This window comes from Dermacentor silvarum, chromosome 7 (assembly GCF_013339745.2).
Source record: "Dermacentor silvarum isolate Dsil-2018 chromosome 7, BIME_Dsil_1.4, whole genome shotgun sequence".
Taxonomy (NCBI): Eukaryota; Metazoa; Arthropoda; class Arachnida; order Ixodida; family Ixodidae; genus Dermacentor; species Dermacentor silvarum.
Genome location: NC_051160.1, coordinates 136,086,075 through 136,103,411, shown reverse-complemented (window position 1 = coordinate 136,103,411; position 17,337 = coordinate 136,086,075). Strand labels below are relative to the sequence as shown.

The following is a 17,337-nucleotide window of genomic DNA, read 5'->3' as shown; positions in this document are numbered from 1 at the left end:
TGGGGAGGAATACAAGTTCTTGTCAGCGGTGGGTATGCACGGCAGGTGTCTGTCCCGGCTTTACTATCGGTGCTAAGAGAAAGAGACTGCTCTCTCACGTGAATTCCTCCTGCAGAAAAGTGAAAATTATGTCATCTGTTCAAACACTATAGGACACTCATATGTTATCAAGAAGTTCCGACACAACGGAACTTGGGAATAACGTTTTTGTTTCATACCTTTATGTAGCCTCGATAATATATATTTTTTCAGGATTGGGGACCCAAAACGGAGATGTTTGGAAAACGAATAAGAAATTTTGCATGAGTATGCTGCATGACCTAGGATTTGCGAAGACCCAGATAGAGGACCATATGATGGTAAGAAACAACATTTGAAAATGATTATGTTATTTACATTAGGCAACCTTTGTAGATATATTTTCTACTGTCTGCGCGCACAATGAGCGTATAGTTGTTGTAAAAGGCTTAAAAGTTAACTACCTTTGTGTTTTAAAGACTGCAATACTGCTAGATTTATTAGATCAGGTCTATGGAGAAACTTTCTGATACCAGGGTGCGAATCCTTAAGCACTTTTCCTCTCCTACGTAATTAACCAATCACTCAAATGATCATGCCCACTTGGCATACTTTTGGAATATTTCTCAGTTACACAATCGTTTTGGCAATACGGCTCCATACATTTGGTCCTATTGCTTCACATGAAGCCCTAGCGGCTGTTACCAAATTTCTGCTCACTTACTGCATCCCTATAGCGTAAGAGATCGTACATTTCAGATGCACCTTTATCGTCTCAACTACACCACTCTGTGCAACGTTAGTCTTTCTCGCATTCATTAATTGATTTTTTTGTTCAAGGTAGTTTTCAATTACAAATGCTTATTATCCGCATGACCCAGGTGCAGGTAAGCACTGAAAGACAGTTTTTCTGCTCATACAGGCAGTCCTACGTACAGACGTGAGCAGCCTTGTCTAGAACGCGGGAACGGCCGCTTCCGGGGCTCTCCGAAGCCATCAAGTGACCTCTAACGGTAGTTGCTGGGCCCAAACGTGCCCAACACATACCGTTAGACGTCGGACCCAGCAGCTAGCGTTAGACGTCGCTGGTTGGCTCTGGAGAGCCCCGCAAGCCACCGTTCCCGCGTTGTAGACAAGGCTGCTCACGTCTCTACGTGCTCAATTCCCATTTAGGGCTGGCGTAGCCTCATGTTTATTTCAGGCGTCACCGATCGAATATGAACTACCTGTCTGACACAATAGTTCTTGCTGTGTACATTCAGAGCATGGTACTGAGTATAAACAGTTTTCTCCTATAAATTATTTCGGTTTTACACATAGTGTAAATAGACAAATTGAATGCTTATCTTAGTATTCCACATGTTCAAAATTTTGCGTCATTACAGGATCTATAGCTGACTTTTGCATACGTACGTATTCTAACTTAATGCTTACTTTATTTTTACGACAGGTAGACGGTCCCACGTGTGCATACAAGTTCATGCCTATTTCTTATTTTGTTGCCACATGCCATTATTGCCTTCCCTAAAGAAAAAAAAACATCTGATCAATGCGGCGACTATCGCATATGAAGGTGTCAGGATTTACGCTAGTCGTCGCGTTTTAGTACCCAGCGGAAATTCCTCTTCAATGGCACCTCTCTTACCGGATGAACAAACAAGGACAAAAAATAAACATACAGAACAGAGGTTCAGTTTCAAGCAACTTTTTTTCACACAATCACGGTATATGCAGTTACAAGAGCAGCATCAACAACCAGATACAACAGTCTTATATAATCATACAAGCAGAACCAGGCGTGCTATGCTGTAAGTGTATTACAAACTGTTTTTGTTCCACTCCTGCAATCAGCCCTGCACGATTCGTCTAACATTTTTCGGGCTGCCGCCGCTTTCCTTAAAAAAAGAAAGAAAAAAGGGGTATTCAAGAACCATTCAACAGTTGGTAGAGAACGGTCCCTACAACTACATTTAAAGCATCGCTTGGTGTTGGTTGACTTAAAACACCATAAATTGAACATGACTAGGTGATGCGCTGGTCCTGCAGTAGACTTAAAATAGGTAGAAGACAAATAGGTAACGTTGTCGAAGGCGATCACATTATTGGGGTGCCACCAATTGAACAGGACAGCCTTGGTAAGAAGTGCCACTTCGAAATGGCGAGATTTTTATAAGTCCTGCAAGAGTTCAAAAATTTCAAGGTATGGGATTATGAAGCAATAGGTGCCATCCGCAATGAGCCTTCGCCTCAGCATTTTTGTCTACATAACGCAGGTCGTCCTAATAAAAGACAAGTACTGCAATGCCTGCTACTGACGAAGCATGTTTCATAAAAGATGTTTTGTGAATACGTGTCATAAATTATAATGTTATACTGCGGTAAACGATTGCATGATCACTGCCGTTTCGTACTTTTCTCCGCTGTGAAATGTATCCCAGAAGCTCTTCAAGGTATTGTATAAAAATTACCGTCTCATGTCCGTATCTACGTTCCGCCAACTTTAGTATGACACTGCGTGTTATTGGCAATACACACTACAATACAGGAAGAACCTAACATTGGCGAAATTTCCAACCTCTTCATTCGTGTCTTGATCTGCCTGTAAATTGTTTCGTCTGTACCAGAGCCTACATGCCCAGTTTATTACCATTGCTGAAATGAGTATAGGTGCAATTAACTTAATAGTGAGACCAGCGGGGAAAATTTCAATCAAGATACACTCGAAAGTCAAGCATTCTATGAGTGGATCCGTTCAGTTACTGACATGCGGCAGCAGTCTCATATGGATAGCTAGTTTTAATGACACTATGCAGTGCTAGAAAAGAGGAGGGAACTGGAACAGGTAACACCGAAATTGATGAGCCTAAACGAAAACTGCTTATTTGTTTCAAAGAGTCTATCATCACAGCCAATAAGTTACGTAAAGTTTTTACCAGACAAAGAAACATCATGAGTCTTCTTCAGCAGTGCCCTCAGCATTGGTACTTATTTACTGTGAGGGGAGTCTGTTGCTACAGCGCACATCCACTTTATTCTCAGGAGGAATCCCCTCACAATGCACGCAGCATTTTATTCGTCCACTACCGAATCCCCGGCTGTGGATTTAAAAATACATGCCCGAAACCACACTATATGGTTCCTATGGCAAGCAAAACCCCGCACAAATTTACAAGCACTAATTTAGCGCCGTATCTCAGTAGTATGCTTGTTCGCTCCTGCAGATTACAGCTGCTTCAGGCCTAAAATATCACGTAGTAGTTGTGACGGTCAAACTCATGCTTCTGTTCACCATATAGTGGGCTTTAATTGAGTAGGAAAATTTGGTCAGATCATGATGGTTTGGGCGCCGGCGTGACGCAAATCTCAGACGTAGAAGCACAGTAAACATAGAATTAGCTTATAACTGCTGCCGCACTAAAAGCACAATTCAACGTCTCGCGTTCATTCAACGCGCATCTCGCTGTCTTTTTAACTATATGCCGTGCCTGTGCGCTATGCTGCCTACTTTCCCCGTCCCAAATAGCCTAGTTCAGACATATTTTACGACATTATGTCGCTGCCATTTTAAATTGCTGTCCATCTCTGTTGCAAGACACACTAGACGGGCGCCTCTAGGCCGTTACAGCCCTACAGCGGATTCTCTGTGCCCACGAGTAAATAGATTATACGCTAAATTGATGCTGCAATTTCAGAGTCCGGTATGATTTACGAATAAATCCGGAAAATTACTTGGTTAGAACGCGTTAGCGGGTTAGCTGGTTAGAATCCCTGATAGATTCTCCGTCTATGTGAGTGTTTCTTTCCAAGTGCTGTCTCGGCGTATCTGTTTTTTTTTTTTCAACGTCCTCGTTTAGTCGCGCTTACACACTGTGGCAAGGAAAATTACGTTTGGTGTAATTCAATATAAGAAAACATCATGAAAGAGTACGAGGGATTATATGACAAATTAGGAGTGATAATGCGCTTTGAATAGCCTTGCAGCGAAGAGTGCTGCGCCAGTCTTTGCAAAAACATTTATACGCGAAAAATATTCCTATGCGGAGATACTAGTGAATTGCGGTGCTGGTATGCGGTTGCATAGACGTGTGACCATGAGTAGTGGCAGTGCGCAACGGGGAGAGAAAGACGTCAAAGTCAACATTAACAAGCCCTCATGGGTATGGTGTAAGGTGCTAAAAAGGCAAAATACAAAATAATATTAATTTTTAATGATAATGAAATTGTAACTTATCCTTTACCCCGACCACTTACTATAACTTAGGCTTTAGAATCATTAATAATATTATTAGGTAATGTTAACATTCTATCTGTTTATGCAAAGCGTACAGCTCTATTAAACTATTTTATTAGATTTATTACCTCTCTTTTTTCATGTCCTAGATTACATTTTTGTTGCTTATGATATCACCCGGGTCATGACTTACCCCCAAAGTGCGTTAGGGCCATTATAACGAGCGCTCGTAATATTAGCTATATCGAGGATTCCGTCGTACGAAAGAAAAAATAGCGTTGAGAATTCAGCCCCAGAATTATTTGCGAAGGTGACAATTCTCTACTACGCACCATTGTGAAAGCTTCAAAAACACAATTTGTATGTTTGCGGAAAGCCATAAATTCACCGTGTGGGTTATCAAACGGTATTGACTCTTAACGTTATCCGGAAATATATTCCTGTGCTCGTGCACATCAAATAGGACGTTAGAGAAGAACCAATATACTTTCGGCAATTTTTGAAAGCACGGACATCCTACTGACTCTTCTCTGTTCCCCAGCTGAGCTGCAACGTCACCCTGTCCCATTTCCTTGGCAGATGCTCTTCCGCCGCCTTGCCAAGCAGTTGGGAGAAACCCTTGGAGAATCATTGTCAGTACGCAGCCTCATCATGAACTGCGCAGTCGGCAATGTTGCGCATTTTTTCTTCCCGTCGGGACTACCCGACGAAGACGCTGTATGGCAGCAGTTCACCGAACACCTCGAGATAATAGGCGCTACAATGCTCAAGGCCCCACTCTTCGAGTCCACGCCACGGTGGCTACGAAACCTGCTAGAGCGCGTCCCTTTCACTAGGATAAGGAAAACATGCCAACTAATGAATGGGTACGAATCATTCATCAGGTAAGTTTTATTTAATAAGCTATAGATTCATAAAAAGCTTATTTACTGGAAACTAAACGGCGAATGAATGTTGGCAGGTTTGTCAGCAGTAACAGTCGCGTGCACACTCGTAGCTCGTTTTTTTTTTTTCTGTCTCACCGAAGAACGTGTTTCTGTGATCTGATAAACCTGTATTTGTACAAAAGACAGGCTTCAATTTTTGCAGTGCTGAGTGTTTTATGTGCTCTAGCTAACTTCAACGGCACAGCGAACGTTTCGCTGAGCCAGAAAAATGCAGCAAAAAAAAAGCGAGAGACAGATGGAAACAGAGAAAACGTTTAGTAGTGAATATATTGCCAACTAATGAAAACATGCCAACTAATGAATGGGTACGAATCATTCATCAGGTAAGTTTTATTTAATAAGCTATAGATTCATAAAAAGCTTATTTACTGGAAACTAAACGGCGAATGAATGACGGCAGGTTTGTCAGCAGTAACAGTCGCGTGCACACTCGTAGCTCGTTTTTTTTTTCTGTCTCACCGAAGAACGTGTTTCTGTGATCTGATAAACCTGTATTTGTACAAAAGACAGGCTTCAATTTTTGCAGTGCTGAGTGTTTTATGTGCTCTAGCTAACTTCAACGGCACAGCGAACGTTTCGCTGAGCCGGAAAAATGCAGCAAAAAAAAGCGAGAGACAGATAGAAACAGAGAAAACGTTTAGTAGTGAATATATGAAAGAGGTGAGAGCTGGACCGCACATAAGGCTTGCCTTCATTTCTTTACTGTATTTTTCCCGCTCACAATGCCTCATCAATAACCAGAACAGTGAATAGTTCTATGCTATAATTCGACTGCTTATTTTACAGTTGCCACCCTTGTTTCGTCTCATGACTGTACCATTCATTTTATTAAAACAGCCACGAACTTCTTTGTTTCGCCATTGTTTCGTGTTCGTTGAGAAGTGAACAATCAGGCATAAATCTCTTCACAGCTGTCTAGAAAGCTTGGGCTGCATTCACGGGGCGGTGTCATTGACGTTTACTCTTGGCCCCCGATTTCGAGATTTGTGGTTACACAAACACTGATGTTTGCCTTTTTTTAGTGACTTACTTTCCTGCCCTAAGCTTAGTATATCTTAAGCGGCTTTGTTACATTTTATTGTCGGCCGCCCGCTTCTTGCAGAAAAGACGACGATACGGCTCTGGCAATTGTTGTAGTGTCCGCAGGCAGGAAATACGCCCCTGAAGGAAAGACAGGCTTTCCATAGATGCATGTGTTTACTGCAATACAATTTGTCCTGTAAGGAAGGACTGAAAAACTTCTAACTGAAGCCATGGCATGTTCCAGTGAAACTCGTCGTTATTCACTTCAGAGCAATGTTTACGGTCTTCCAAAGAAAAAAAAAGCAATTACGCTGTTTGATTTCGGAGCCAAACCTGCTTGCCACTGAAGCTCCGGCTGGAGAGTGCAATAAGAGCTGTGAAGTTACCCGCAAGTAGGTTTGCAAGCATATGTAATTAAGCAGGAATGATGCAGGTGAATGTGTATATTTGTTGCAGGATTAATATATATTAGATATATATTAGATATAATGAATATTTCATCTTCAATTTCATAGAAAAGAAGGCCGGTTGCTCCCACATCTGCATGTGTAGTGCAGATAGCTATATGTATACGCCTGCTCGAAAGTTCTCCGCGCATCTCAAGAAAAAGTGCTTCTGTGGTGAAAAACAAGCACAATACACTGTTTAACGCAATGATAATTATCTTATATACAAACTGTTCATTTTTCCTATAAATCTACTGGAGTGTCCATTTACCTCAAGCGTACGGAGAACCTACGTGGCACCTGAAATACAGCGTAGATAAATGAGCCACCTCGAAACAGGAAGCCAAAGTTTGACGTTGCTGACACAGCACGATGGTTGGCTCCTTGAGACAATGGCGTATACGTCCGCAGGTGTGCACTTCCATTTGAATATAATGTGGTTGATAAGCCAAGAGCAGAAAGCGGCAAATTATTGGATAACTTGAAGTGAGCAACAAAGTCTAATCGGCGTACAAGTTGGAGCTTCGCTCGCCTCTTCCCTCGTCCAAGTTTAGTGTGGTCTGTCATGTAGAATTCACTTTGCAAAGGAGTTCTAAGAAATCCGCACGACGAAGAAAGTTTAATGCTTTAAAAAGCTCGATCCTGGCTAAAATTAGCATTAAAACTTATTTTCAAAGTATTAAAGGTATTTTATCTTGCTCATCAGCGCATATGTCGTTTGATTATGTAATGTTCTTGCAATTCTTGTTGTCCGTGAATTCCGAAGACGGTGGGATTTTCTACCCTTCTCGTTACCTCATTGCGTAGAATAAATGGATGAATGACAGTAGTTGTAGAGGCCACTGCTTGCAACGTGACGCCATTGCACTTCTTCAAAATAGTGTTGTAAAAGATTCAGGGAATAGGTGTTAGATCCCGCTACGCATTGACTAGCGTTTGCGGTGGCAAATACGTACTTCATGTTTGACTTTCATTATTGCGATAGCAATTATATGGACACCCCAAGCGCATTTTTGCCATCGCCGTCGCGTCAGGCTATAAAGTCCAACGGACAATAAAATCGTCGCAGTGCGCCGTATCTGTATGTGCGAGTGAAAGCGCGCATCCCCCGCGCGCTTTCATGGAGAGCGCACGCACGGCGGTGAGCAAACGCGACGTGTTCCGTTGTGCGAAAGGCCGTGGGGGGATCGGAGGGAGGGGAGACGACGTTTAGCTGCGGCACCAAATGCGTATCTTGCGACCGGGCGCAAGGGGAACTGGCGACTCAGTCTCCCACGCGAAAGGAGGAAGGCATGACTGAAGTGAAGACACAAATATTTGTTACGTAGATGAACTGGCTGCAGAAAATACTTACCTTCATGGAAGGAATAAAAGTTGGATGAACTAGAGCGAAGTGCCTCTGAGAGGCTTTATGAGTTACCTTACCTTGTTTTAGCCAACCTTTACCCCGCAGTGTATTTTCATCTCTCACTCCCATTCTGACATCAGATTTTGATTCAAGGGAACAGATTGAAAAATACAGACCCCGGTCGATGGAGGACTCCAAGCGTGATTTCATTGCTCAGTACACCGAGAAGATTGAACAGGCCAAAGGCGAGCCGGATCCAACGTTACAATGTGAGTTGCTGAAGGTTTAGCACTTCGATGTACGTCATAGTTCAACTTAATCCGCCTTCACTTCTGCTCCTATTTATTATGCGCATTGGAGTCAATTGTTCAATTGGTCCTTCATTAGACTTGAGACGGGCGGCAACGCTTGTCGAATACGCGAAATCAGTGACCTCGACTCCAGATTAAAAAGTTGCTGGGAAACTACGTAAAAGTTATGTGGTGACACTGTAACTGCTTCTCATAAGAGCAAAATAGGCTAGAACGGAGAGTCTGTCGGTTAGGATGGTGATAAGAAACGCTATTCAATCGAAGATGTAAGATTATTTGTGATATTTTTTGCAGGAAAAGTATATAAAAACCATCATAGAACTCGATCAATAGGCATAAAAGTACTCAACTGCATAACGAAATGTTTCATTAGCACACAGTGAGTATTCTAACAGGTTGCCATCCTCAGCTTCACAGCTTTGACACCTTACTTTGAGCCTCTTCATTGCTTTCCTGGGAAAATTTGCAGCACGCGAGCTGCAATGTTTCCTCTCGATCAACTGGTGTAGTAGAGAGTATTGTGAACGCTAATATTCCAATAATTACAATAAAAGTTTATTCAATGAGCAGAATATTCCACGTGTCGCGTCTCAGACCCCATAAACGACCGTCGCTGATTTGATTTAAAAGGAATTGGGCTAGTTAGCTACTGTGTTGATGTGGTTTGACAAAAGTATTCAAAACTGCTTTGCCTTATGTAAACCCGCCCTGTTGGAAGTTTACGTGAAAAGGAGAATGCTGGTCGGAGTTCAATTATTTAAACTCATGTATGAAAGTAGTTATAATAAGAAATCTTGTTTTAGAATATTCTACTGGCGTGGTAATTTCAGTTGCCATCATAGACGAAACGTTTATGAACTTCCCGGGTTTGTTTGGCTGAATAAAAAGAAAAATGTGCGCTTTGGGCAAATTTTCTATAAACATCAATCATGTTTTAGCCACAAAAATGTTACGTTTTTTGTTGTAGCTTTAATTTGTGGTAAAAATTGTCCTAAAGAAAAAACTGAAGTAATTTTTTGTAAAAAATACTTCCGATTTGCCAGAAACTCCCTTTTTTACAATTTTTAGACTTAGATTAGGCGTTAAGGCCCTCTAGATAAATATATGTTTGGACCAACATTTCAGCTTGTGATCTAAAAATGTTTCTTCGAGTGAAATAAATTTATGAATTCCACAAACAATATCACTGGTAGGCATTGCGGAACTGTGTCTTCACTACAAAACACGTGCGGGCCACAATTGAGTTCTTGCCGGGCTTTTGCACTCTTATGCGTAAAATATGGCGCATGCTTTTTTACGCACGGTATATAGCAGTAAAATATCCATTTACGATGTTTGATTGTTGAAGATCCCGCAACTACGTTTTACCATAATACATTTGTGTGATGAAAGTAAACCGTCACTGCTTCAAAATCGTCGTCAGGACCCGATAGTTATTAGATACGAGATGTTGCTGACGGCGCTGAATCATTGTTTTGTAAGTACTGCAGATCAGGAGATGACGAGTTATGCAACAACTTGAATTATTGGCACTCCACGCCAACCTTGGCGTAGGACACAAATGTCAAATTTCCAGTTTATAGGCTACAGTCTGCTGTGAGAGTCCATGGGCCTGGTCAAGCGCGGTTTTCGTTCTGCTGTGAAGCAGCAGAGAAAAAATGGCTGTCTGAGTATTCTGCCTCCGCATCGGCAAGAATAACCCTACCTTAGCCACTATCTGATATTGCAAAAGCTCACATCTATGCCCTGTTCACCCACCTGACAATCCCGAGCCTGCAAAACTAGAAGTGGTGACCAGACGAACATAAACCTTTTATGATGCCTTTATACCGACGCCAAGTAACACAGCACGCGTTCGCTTGGGAAATATACATAGTGCATATGCGTCCTAGAAAAATATCCAGCGGTGATTAGGTGTTTTTCAGAGAACAGTTCACCAGTGCATACCGGTCAGATTGGTTGTGCATTTAAAAATATTTTCTCCCACTCGACGGGAAGGGGCCATTCGACAACGTCTCACACGAAGCAGTGCTAAACAGCCGACAACATACGAACTGCGGACGGCGGACGTACAACTACGTCCGGGACTTCCTGACAGGTAGAACGGCGACCATAGGATTGGGGAACCTGAGGGCCGATAAGATCCAAATACCGCTGAAACGAACCCACCCGAGGTCCGTGATCTCCCCGTTGCTGTTCAATATAGCGATGAGGGTATTGCCGCACCTTTTGGAGAACATAAGAGGTATCCGTCACGCAATGTACGCAGACGACCTGACCGTGTGGACGTGCACACGGGATCGGCGGGCGAACAAGACGCCATGCAGGAAGGCATCGACAGGACCGAACGTAATCTACACCGCTGCGGTCGTTCATGCGCCCCGGTAAAGTCGGAGCTCCTAATCTTCAAAAAGAGGTCGAGAGGGTGGCCTCCCCAGGAGACACCTGGAAACAAAATTGACCCTGCGCGGAGTCAACATCCCCAAGGTGGACGTACTCTGCATCCTCGGCCTCACTTTCCATAAGGACGGTGCCGGTCTGACCGCCATTATTAAGCTGGAAACGACAGCATGGCCTGAAAGAGCAAGACATGATCACATTATTACATGCCCTGATAATCAGCAGAGTCGCTTACGGCATCTCGTACCTAGGTGGTGCAGGCAAAATAGCGCATGCGCGGTGGGTCCGCAGCTCATGCCAGCGCTTTGTTTCCATATATGGTATCGGTGGATGGGCTCGCAGCGTGCCTGGTTGACGCCGTGGAGCACGTCTGGTGCAGCACTCCGCTTTCCTTCTTATCCTCTCGCCATACTCTCCTCCTGTGTTTTCCTCCTCGCACTCTGTTCGCCTTGGCCGTCTGTCATGCCCCGCTGCGCTCCGCATTCGCTCTTTCATGTTTCGCTGTGCTCGTTCGCTTGGTTACGCCAAGAGACGCCGACGTTCAACTCATTAACGGGCGCTTAAGAGCTGCGCTCTAAAATTTACTCAAGTTAACACTTTTAGATCATAAGCTGAAAAAATGGCCCGTATAACAAGCTGTCTCACATATCTTTATCTAGTAGGTCTAAATGATTAGCTAAGAAGATCGTCAAAAAGTGACAATTTGCCGAATGGAGAAGTAATTTTCTGGATAAGTACATGATTTCGCAGTCCAACATATTTAGTATAAACCATAACAACGAAAAAAGAAGTGAAATACTGTGAGTGAAGCGTTATAATGTTTAAGCGAAAAATGTTTGAAAATACAATTTGTAAATTTTTTGCTGAGCAAATTAACCGCGCAAAATTCATGAATGTGCTCTGAAGTAATGTCCCATGTAAGAACGGCTGTTGAGTATCGTAAAATACAATTTGTCTATGTACATAGTTGCACACTTGGCAAAGAAAATGTCACCCTTAACCAATTTTTGCTTCTTCGCAGAATGCTTGAAGCCAAATAATTTCATTGCCAAATATTTTTTTCAAGAGCAATACTTCATTGAAACTTCATTCACACAATGCCCAACTAGCACGCGTAGAATGACCCAAGTGTGTAATCAACGATAGGATTGACCAAGAAGCGAGCCATGCCGACCTATTGATTTGGGGTTATTAACTGCAATTACTGGGAAGGTAAGCAACGCTGTAGATACCGTGAGCTCTCCCACGGTCCAAGAGGGAGCCGCCAGTTGCGGACAGATTGTGAGTCCGGAAGGTTCAGAGCGTTGTCCGTAGTCTATAGTGGCGGAAAGGTGGAGTTAGTGGCGGCCCCAAGAATTTTTCTAGTGAAGATTAATGTAGTAGAGGTCGAATGCAATAAAATTCACGTCCACTACTTGATGAATGTCGCTAGTTTAATTCTTTATTCGAGAGGGTCACACGCTGAAGGAGACTGCGGCAATGACTGTAAGTAGATAAAGATAAAAAAGATGGAGGGTCAATATATTACCCGCAATGTATGTTTAGAATTGTATACGTCCAGCTACGTGGCATTTGCATGTTTCTAAATTTTGATGCATGATAGTTGGGACACCCTGCAGATACACGACCGTTCCATTCATTTAATTAGTGGACTGTGTTTGCATTACAGACCGCTACCTTGTCGGAAACGTGAAAGACATAATCATGGCGGGCTCGTTCAGCACGACTACAACCATGTACTGGCACTTTCTGAATTTCGCCGTAAACCGGGACACCATACAGGCTCGTGTGCAGCAAGAAATCGACGAAGTGGTTGGTCAGCAGAGGGAGCCGACTTGGGAAGACAGGAAGCGAATGCCGTACACCCAGGCTTGCCTGTGGGAGATGGGACGCTGGAAAACCGGAACACCCCTGGGAGTGGCCAGAGAGTAAGCGCTTAGAGTACGACATTTAAATGTGTTATATTAAGCAATAAACCACTAAGCTATCCGTTTCTCAGGTGCGACAAATTTTGCTACATGGGCGAGGCTGGATGCAACGCTTCGTACACGTCGTTTTTATTAAATCCGTCTTTGAATTGTCATCAAGTCGTTTAAATCCGTCTTTGAATTGTCATTAAGTCGGGCAACCAAAACAACACTTCAAGCTCAGCTGGCATAAGAAATTATGCCAATGACAACCAAATTGGAAGTTGAGGTACGAAATGAAGATTTAGTTTATGAACACTTTTCTTAGATTAGAAAAACGGGGTACGACTCGTTATCGCTTCTTACCAACAAGTCGAATAGAAAGCATAAGGAAGACGCAAAATTCCAACCCGCGTAATATCTGCAGGTGCCAAACTTATCGATTTTGCACATTGTCATATATTAATTCAATATAACAGTAGACACTCATAAAATAGTAAATAAATATATTGCGTGTAGAAGCAGAGCTTGCCTGTTTGTTCGTCTATGGTACGCAATACGCGTAATGCGAAGAACGTTCATTCCTGCAGTGTGCACTTTACGGCTATTGAAGTGCTAAGAAGCGCTAAAACTCTGCCTGTATTTCAGCACAACTCTGGTGAGCCTGAAAAAACTGCGGCCTCGTTGTTTGTTCTTCATATACTACATATATATCTTCGTTTCCCTTTTCATCAGAGCAAGCGACGACATCGTGGAGGATGACATCATTATACCCAAGGGCACTGTCATTATTTTCAATATTTGGGCTGCACACAATGACCCCACGTACTGGACGGAGCCCCATAGGTTTGACCCGGGTAGATTTCTGAACGAAGACGGATCAATCCTACAGGAAATACCTCGGCATCTGATCCCATTTTCAGTTGGTATGTTAACTAACTTGTTCCTCGTAATACCAGAAGAATATGCTACAAGAGACAGTTTACTTCTTTATTTCTTTGAAAAATATCCTTGAATGAAGCCATCGATGGGAGCTGACGGAGGTTGTTACCTCCCGTAATAGCCTTCAGTTGTCACTCCTGCCTAGAAATGTTGTTACTTTAGGGGGCCTCGAACGGCTTGTGCCAGCAATATTTATCTTATCTCGACTTCTAGCTCTCGATTTTATCTGATAGAATATAGTCTCATAATGATTTCATCGCACTAGTTGCTACGCGTCCGTGGTGATAGGCTGCCTGCCACCATGAGATACACTATCCATGTTCTTATTCTAGCGGTCACCAAATCGAGCAATGGTCTATAAACTGAGTACTTCTAAGAAAGGATGCCTGCTTCCTTGAACTTTCTGTGAATTAACATTCCTGTCATCTGTGAATGCGGAAAACTTTACGTTTTGGCATAGTGGCTGAAAGACGATAAGAAATTAAAGATAGTGTACCAAGAGTCCAGCTGCAAAACACTCCATGGTGGCAATGTGCTCCAAGGTGGGTAAGAGCTATTCATGATTATCGCGACCCAACTCGTGAATAGCCATAAATAGAAGTGAAATATCAAGTGACTGAATGTTGTGGTTCTCCCGTTATTCTTTGTTCATTCTTAGCAATATATGATCATAAGTTGCATGTGTTTTTTTCTTCTTTTCAAGCAAATTGCCAGGACAAAGCAAATTACTTATTCAGCCTGCTATGCGAATGTGACGCGTCTCAGCTGCATCGCATCATTCACTGACTGTCTGCTCAACGAATGATTAGGTGCAGCTGTCACAGTATACTCACTTGCAGGAGCGCATCAAAGATTGGGTTTATGTAGGAGCTTAGAAGAGAGATTACTTGCCTGTTGTCACTAGCGAATACAAAGAGAACGTTTATTGACATCTGGAAAAGTTTGCATGGCAACACGCTCGGCATGGTGCTCCAGGTGTGGCAGATGAAGAAATACCTGGAGCTGCTTGGGTGGGTTCATATAATAAAGGATTTGAAGTAGCTTTAGAAGAAAATGCTGGTAAATGCGAGGCATATTCGCTAATAGCAGCTTAGGTACCGCGCATCCTAATAAAATACAGCTGACCAAATATCATAGTGACAGTCCTAATAGTAAATGCAATTGGCCGAACCTAAATATTGCCACAAGGAAGGAGATTTCTGAACTTATGCCATGTTTTTTACAGAGTACACCTGTAAAGACCCAGCAAACCATGGGTACAATATGGTGGCTTCTTATAGCGTTTTCTGTTGTAAATATTGCTGCAACACTAATAACGCTATACAATGAATGACCGACATGTCGATAAACCAGCACCAAAATTATTGTTAGACATCTTAAAATCATCAGTTCATATTATATAATTTGTCAATTTTCTGCTCCACGGAAACGTGGTTCTCCCTCACATTTCATAAATGTTCATGCGCCACAGCATGCTGATGTTGGGCCATGTGCATTATTATTACAGCATACTGGCTAAGGCTTATCACTTGCTTTGGCTAGCACAAAAATAAAAGTCTAATATTTTGTGGCCGCACTTCAGAGCGTTGAGAATCAGCCTTACCAAAAGTTCACTGCTACTTTTTCTTTTGCTTGGCCCGACGCTTGCTATTTAGATGCACGGAATATGTTTCACTTCAGTGATAAAACTCAGACTTGCAAGAGTCAACTCACCAAACTAGTGGTAGTGCTGCATTTTATCACTACTACGACGGAATTTAGCCCACGAACTCCGCAATTTACTCTCACAGATTCTAACTAGTTTGATACTCCTGCCTATGAATTCAGGTGTTCAGTTCAGGTGTAATGAGTTCAGGTGTAAAAACGTTGCTTACATCGTTGCGCACGTGGGTGCGCTATTCACTAAAATGTTCCCTTAATCAAACGGCAGCGCACTTTCTTTCCATCTTTTGCCTTCTCTATCCCATTTTATGTTCAATATTGCTGATTATATATTTTCAGGGCGCAGGTCGTGTCCCGGGAAGACTTTCGCCTCAATGGAATTATTTCTACTGGTGACATTTGTTCTTCAAAAATTCCAAATCGTCCTAGACCAGCCACTGCAGCAGGACCTAAATGATCCAGGCCTCACCTTACAACATTTGAAACATGTGAAGTTTCGGTTCCTACCACGTCACTAAACTGAAACCAAAACATTTCTGCTTGACAGCTTGCAATTTATTTGCACATATTCTCTTGTATGAGCGTAGATTTTTCCTAAGACATCATCTCAACAGTATTTGCCCACAAGTTAAAGTTCGGCAAAACTACCCTGTCAACTACTTACCGCTGTTAACTAGCGAAGCTGAGCCTGCCTAAGTCTAGCTAAGCATAGTTGGGACTACTTAAGCTTAGTTATTCATCGATAACCGATCCATAGCCAATCAATAGCTAATCTATAATCGAGCAGTAATCAATAAATTCCGGAAAATGCTGGGGATGACTTGGTAGTGCGCAGCCAAGCCCAAAAACCAGGACCAGCTAGGTGCCCACCAGCTCCGCTGTCTTATTAGCATTGCGCCTCCAGTGCAAGCTACGCTAGATTTCTTTTTTTCCATATCCGTATGTTTTAGGTTGGCGTCGTATCGTCGTGGCCCGGCATGCTAGAGGCTCTGAAGAGCCTTCAGCGGTAGTTGAGTCCGATGTTGACTTAGCTTCTGGTATGTCCTCCTGGACCTCTGTCTGGCTCTCATCGAGGTCTTCAGGTGCTGCTGGACCGGGCTGCATAGGGTTTGCGCCAAGCATAAGTACTGTTCCGGGTAGAGGAAGAGGACATGTATTGACAACCATGTCGTCTGCATGCATGAATCGTTCCCGGCCTCGCACACTGACTAGATATGTTGCCATGCTGACACGACCAGCAGTCGTTCCGTCTAACCAACGTGGGTCACCAGGTCGGATTTCTCTCAAAAGAACAATGTGTACTGAGCAAAACACCCTCCACGTTTTTTGTGTCCTTTTCCTTGATGTTGGGCTAGAATGGGCTCTGGTCGCTTGGCTAATTCTGGGTGCAAAATGCTGAGACGTGTGCGCGGTGCCCTACAGGAAGCTCTCTGCCGGTGTCCTACCCGTCAGGGAACATGGTGTGGAACGGCATGTAAACAGGAACTGGTACAGCCTGTGCTAAACAGTGGGATTTTATCCCGTGTGGTGCGCGTCGTACAGTTTATTTATTTGAATATTTATCTATTTACTTATTTTGAAATAATAGTGGTCCCAGCACACAGCCTTGAGGAACACCTCATTGAACTTCAGTGAGTGGAGAGTTGCGACCGTTAGCTGTAACGAAGTGGAAATGGTTAGTAAGGAAATGCTCTATTTTAGAAGGTTAGAATCGATGTTTAGCAAGCTTAGTTTCAAACGTAGTAGATTATGGCATACTTTATCAAATATTTTATTAAAATCCAAGAAGAGCAGAATGAGCGATCCAGGATGCGATGCAGCTGATGCGTGAAAGATGCTAGTTGAGTTTCGCAGGAATATGATTTTCGTTAACTATGCTGTGCTGTAGTGAACTATGAGTTAGACACTAGATAGCTGGCCAGATTCGTAAAAGCTACACCCTCTAACAATTTGCAAAAACTACTTGTAAGGGATATGGGTCGATCATTAAGAGGGGAGTTTCTGGGGCCGGATTTAAAGATGGGAACCACCTTCGCAATTTTCAATACCTTTGGAAGCTCACATGAGTTCAGGGATTGTTTGGAAATTTTTGTATGAATGAA

The 17,337-nt window shown here is 42.9% G+C and overlaps 1 protein-coding gene across 2 annotated transcripts; it reads left to right on the top strand.

Annotated features, from left to right (window-relative positions):
* Nucleotides 1-253: 253 nt before the first annotated feature.
* On the top strand, nt 254-15,796 carry LOC119457332 (vitamin D 25-hydroxylase-like). 2 transcript variants are annotated; one of them, XM_037718958.2, is made up of 6 exons: nt 254-359; nt 4,829-5,133; nt 8,167-8,282; nt 12,394-12,652; nt 13,367-13,557; nt 15,575-15,796. In XM_037718958.2, the coding sequence occupies exons 1-6, from the start codon at nt 303-305 to the stop codon at nt 15,751-15,753; spliced, it is 1,107 nt and encodes a 368-aa protein (XP_037574886.1). In that variant the 5' UTR covers nt 254-302; the 3' UTR covers nt 15,754-15,796. The 2 variants fall into 2 exon arrangements, with proteins under 2 accessions (XP_037574886.1, XP_049527195.1); XM_049671238.1 differs by lacking the exon at nt 254-359 and having other exon boundaries at nt 4,985-5,133; nt 8,154-8,282; nt 15,575-15,794.
* Nucleotides 15,797-17,337: the final 1,541 nt, after the last annotated feature.

What these genes read in the sequence shown, in the direction of transcription:
- LOC119457332 (XM_037718958.2), top strand. Translation starts at nt 303, where the DNA reads ATGAGTATGCTGCATGACCTAGGATTTGCGAAGACCCAGATAGAGGAC. An exon ending in GGGTACGAATCATTCATCAG is followed by an intron (nt 5,134 to 8,166) that starts GTAAGTTTTATT and finishes TTTTGATTCAAG; the next exon opens with GGAACAGATTGAAAAATACA. An exon ending in CCCCTGGGAGTGGCCAGAGA is followed by an intron (nt 12,653 to 13,366) that starts GTAAGCGCTTAG and finishes CCTTTTCATCAG; the next exon opens with AGCAAGCGACGACATCGTGG.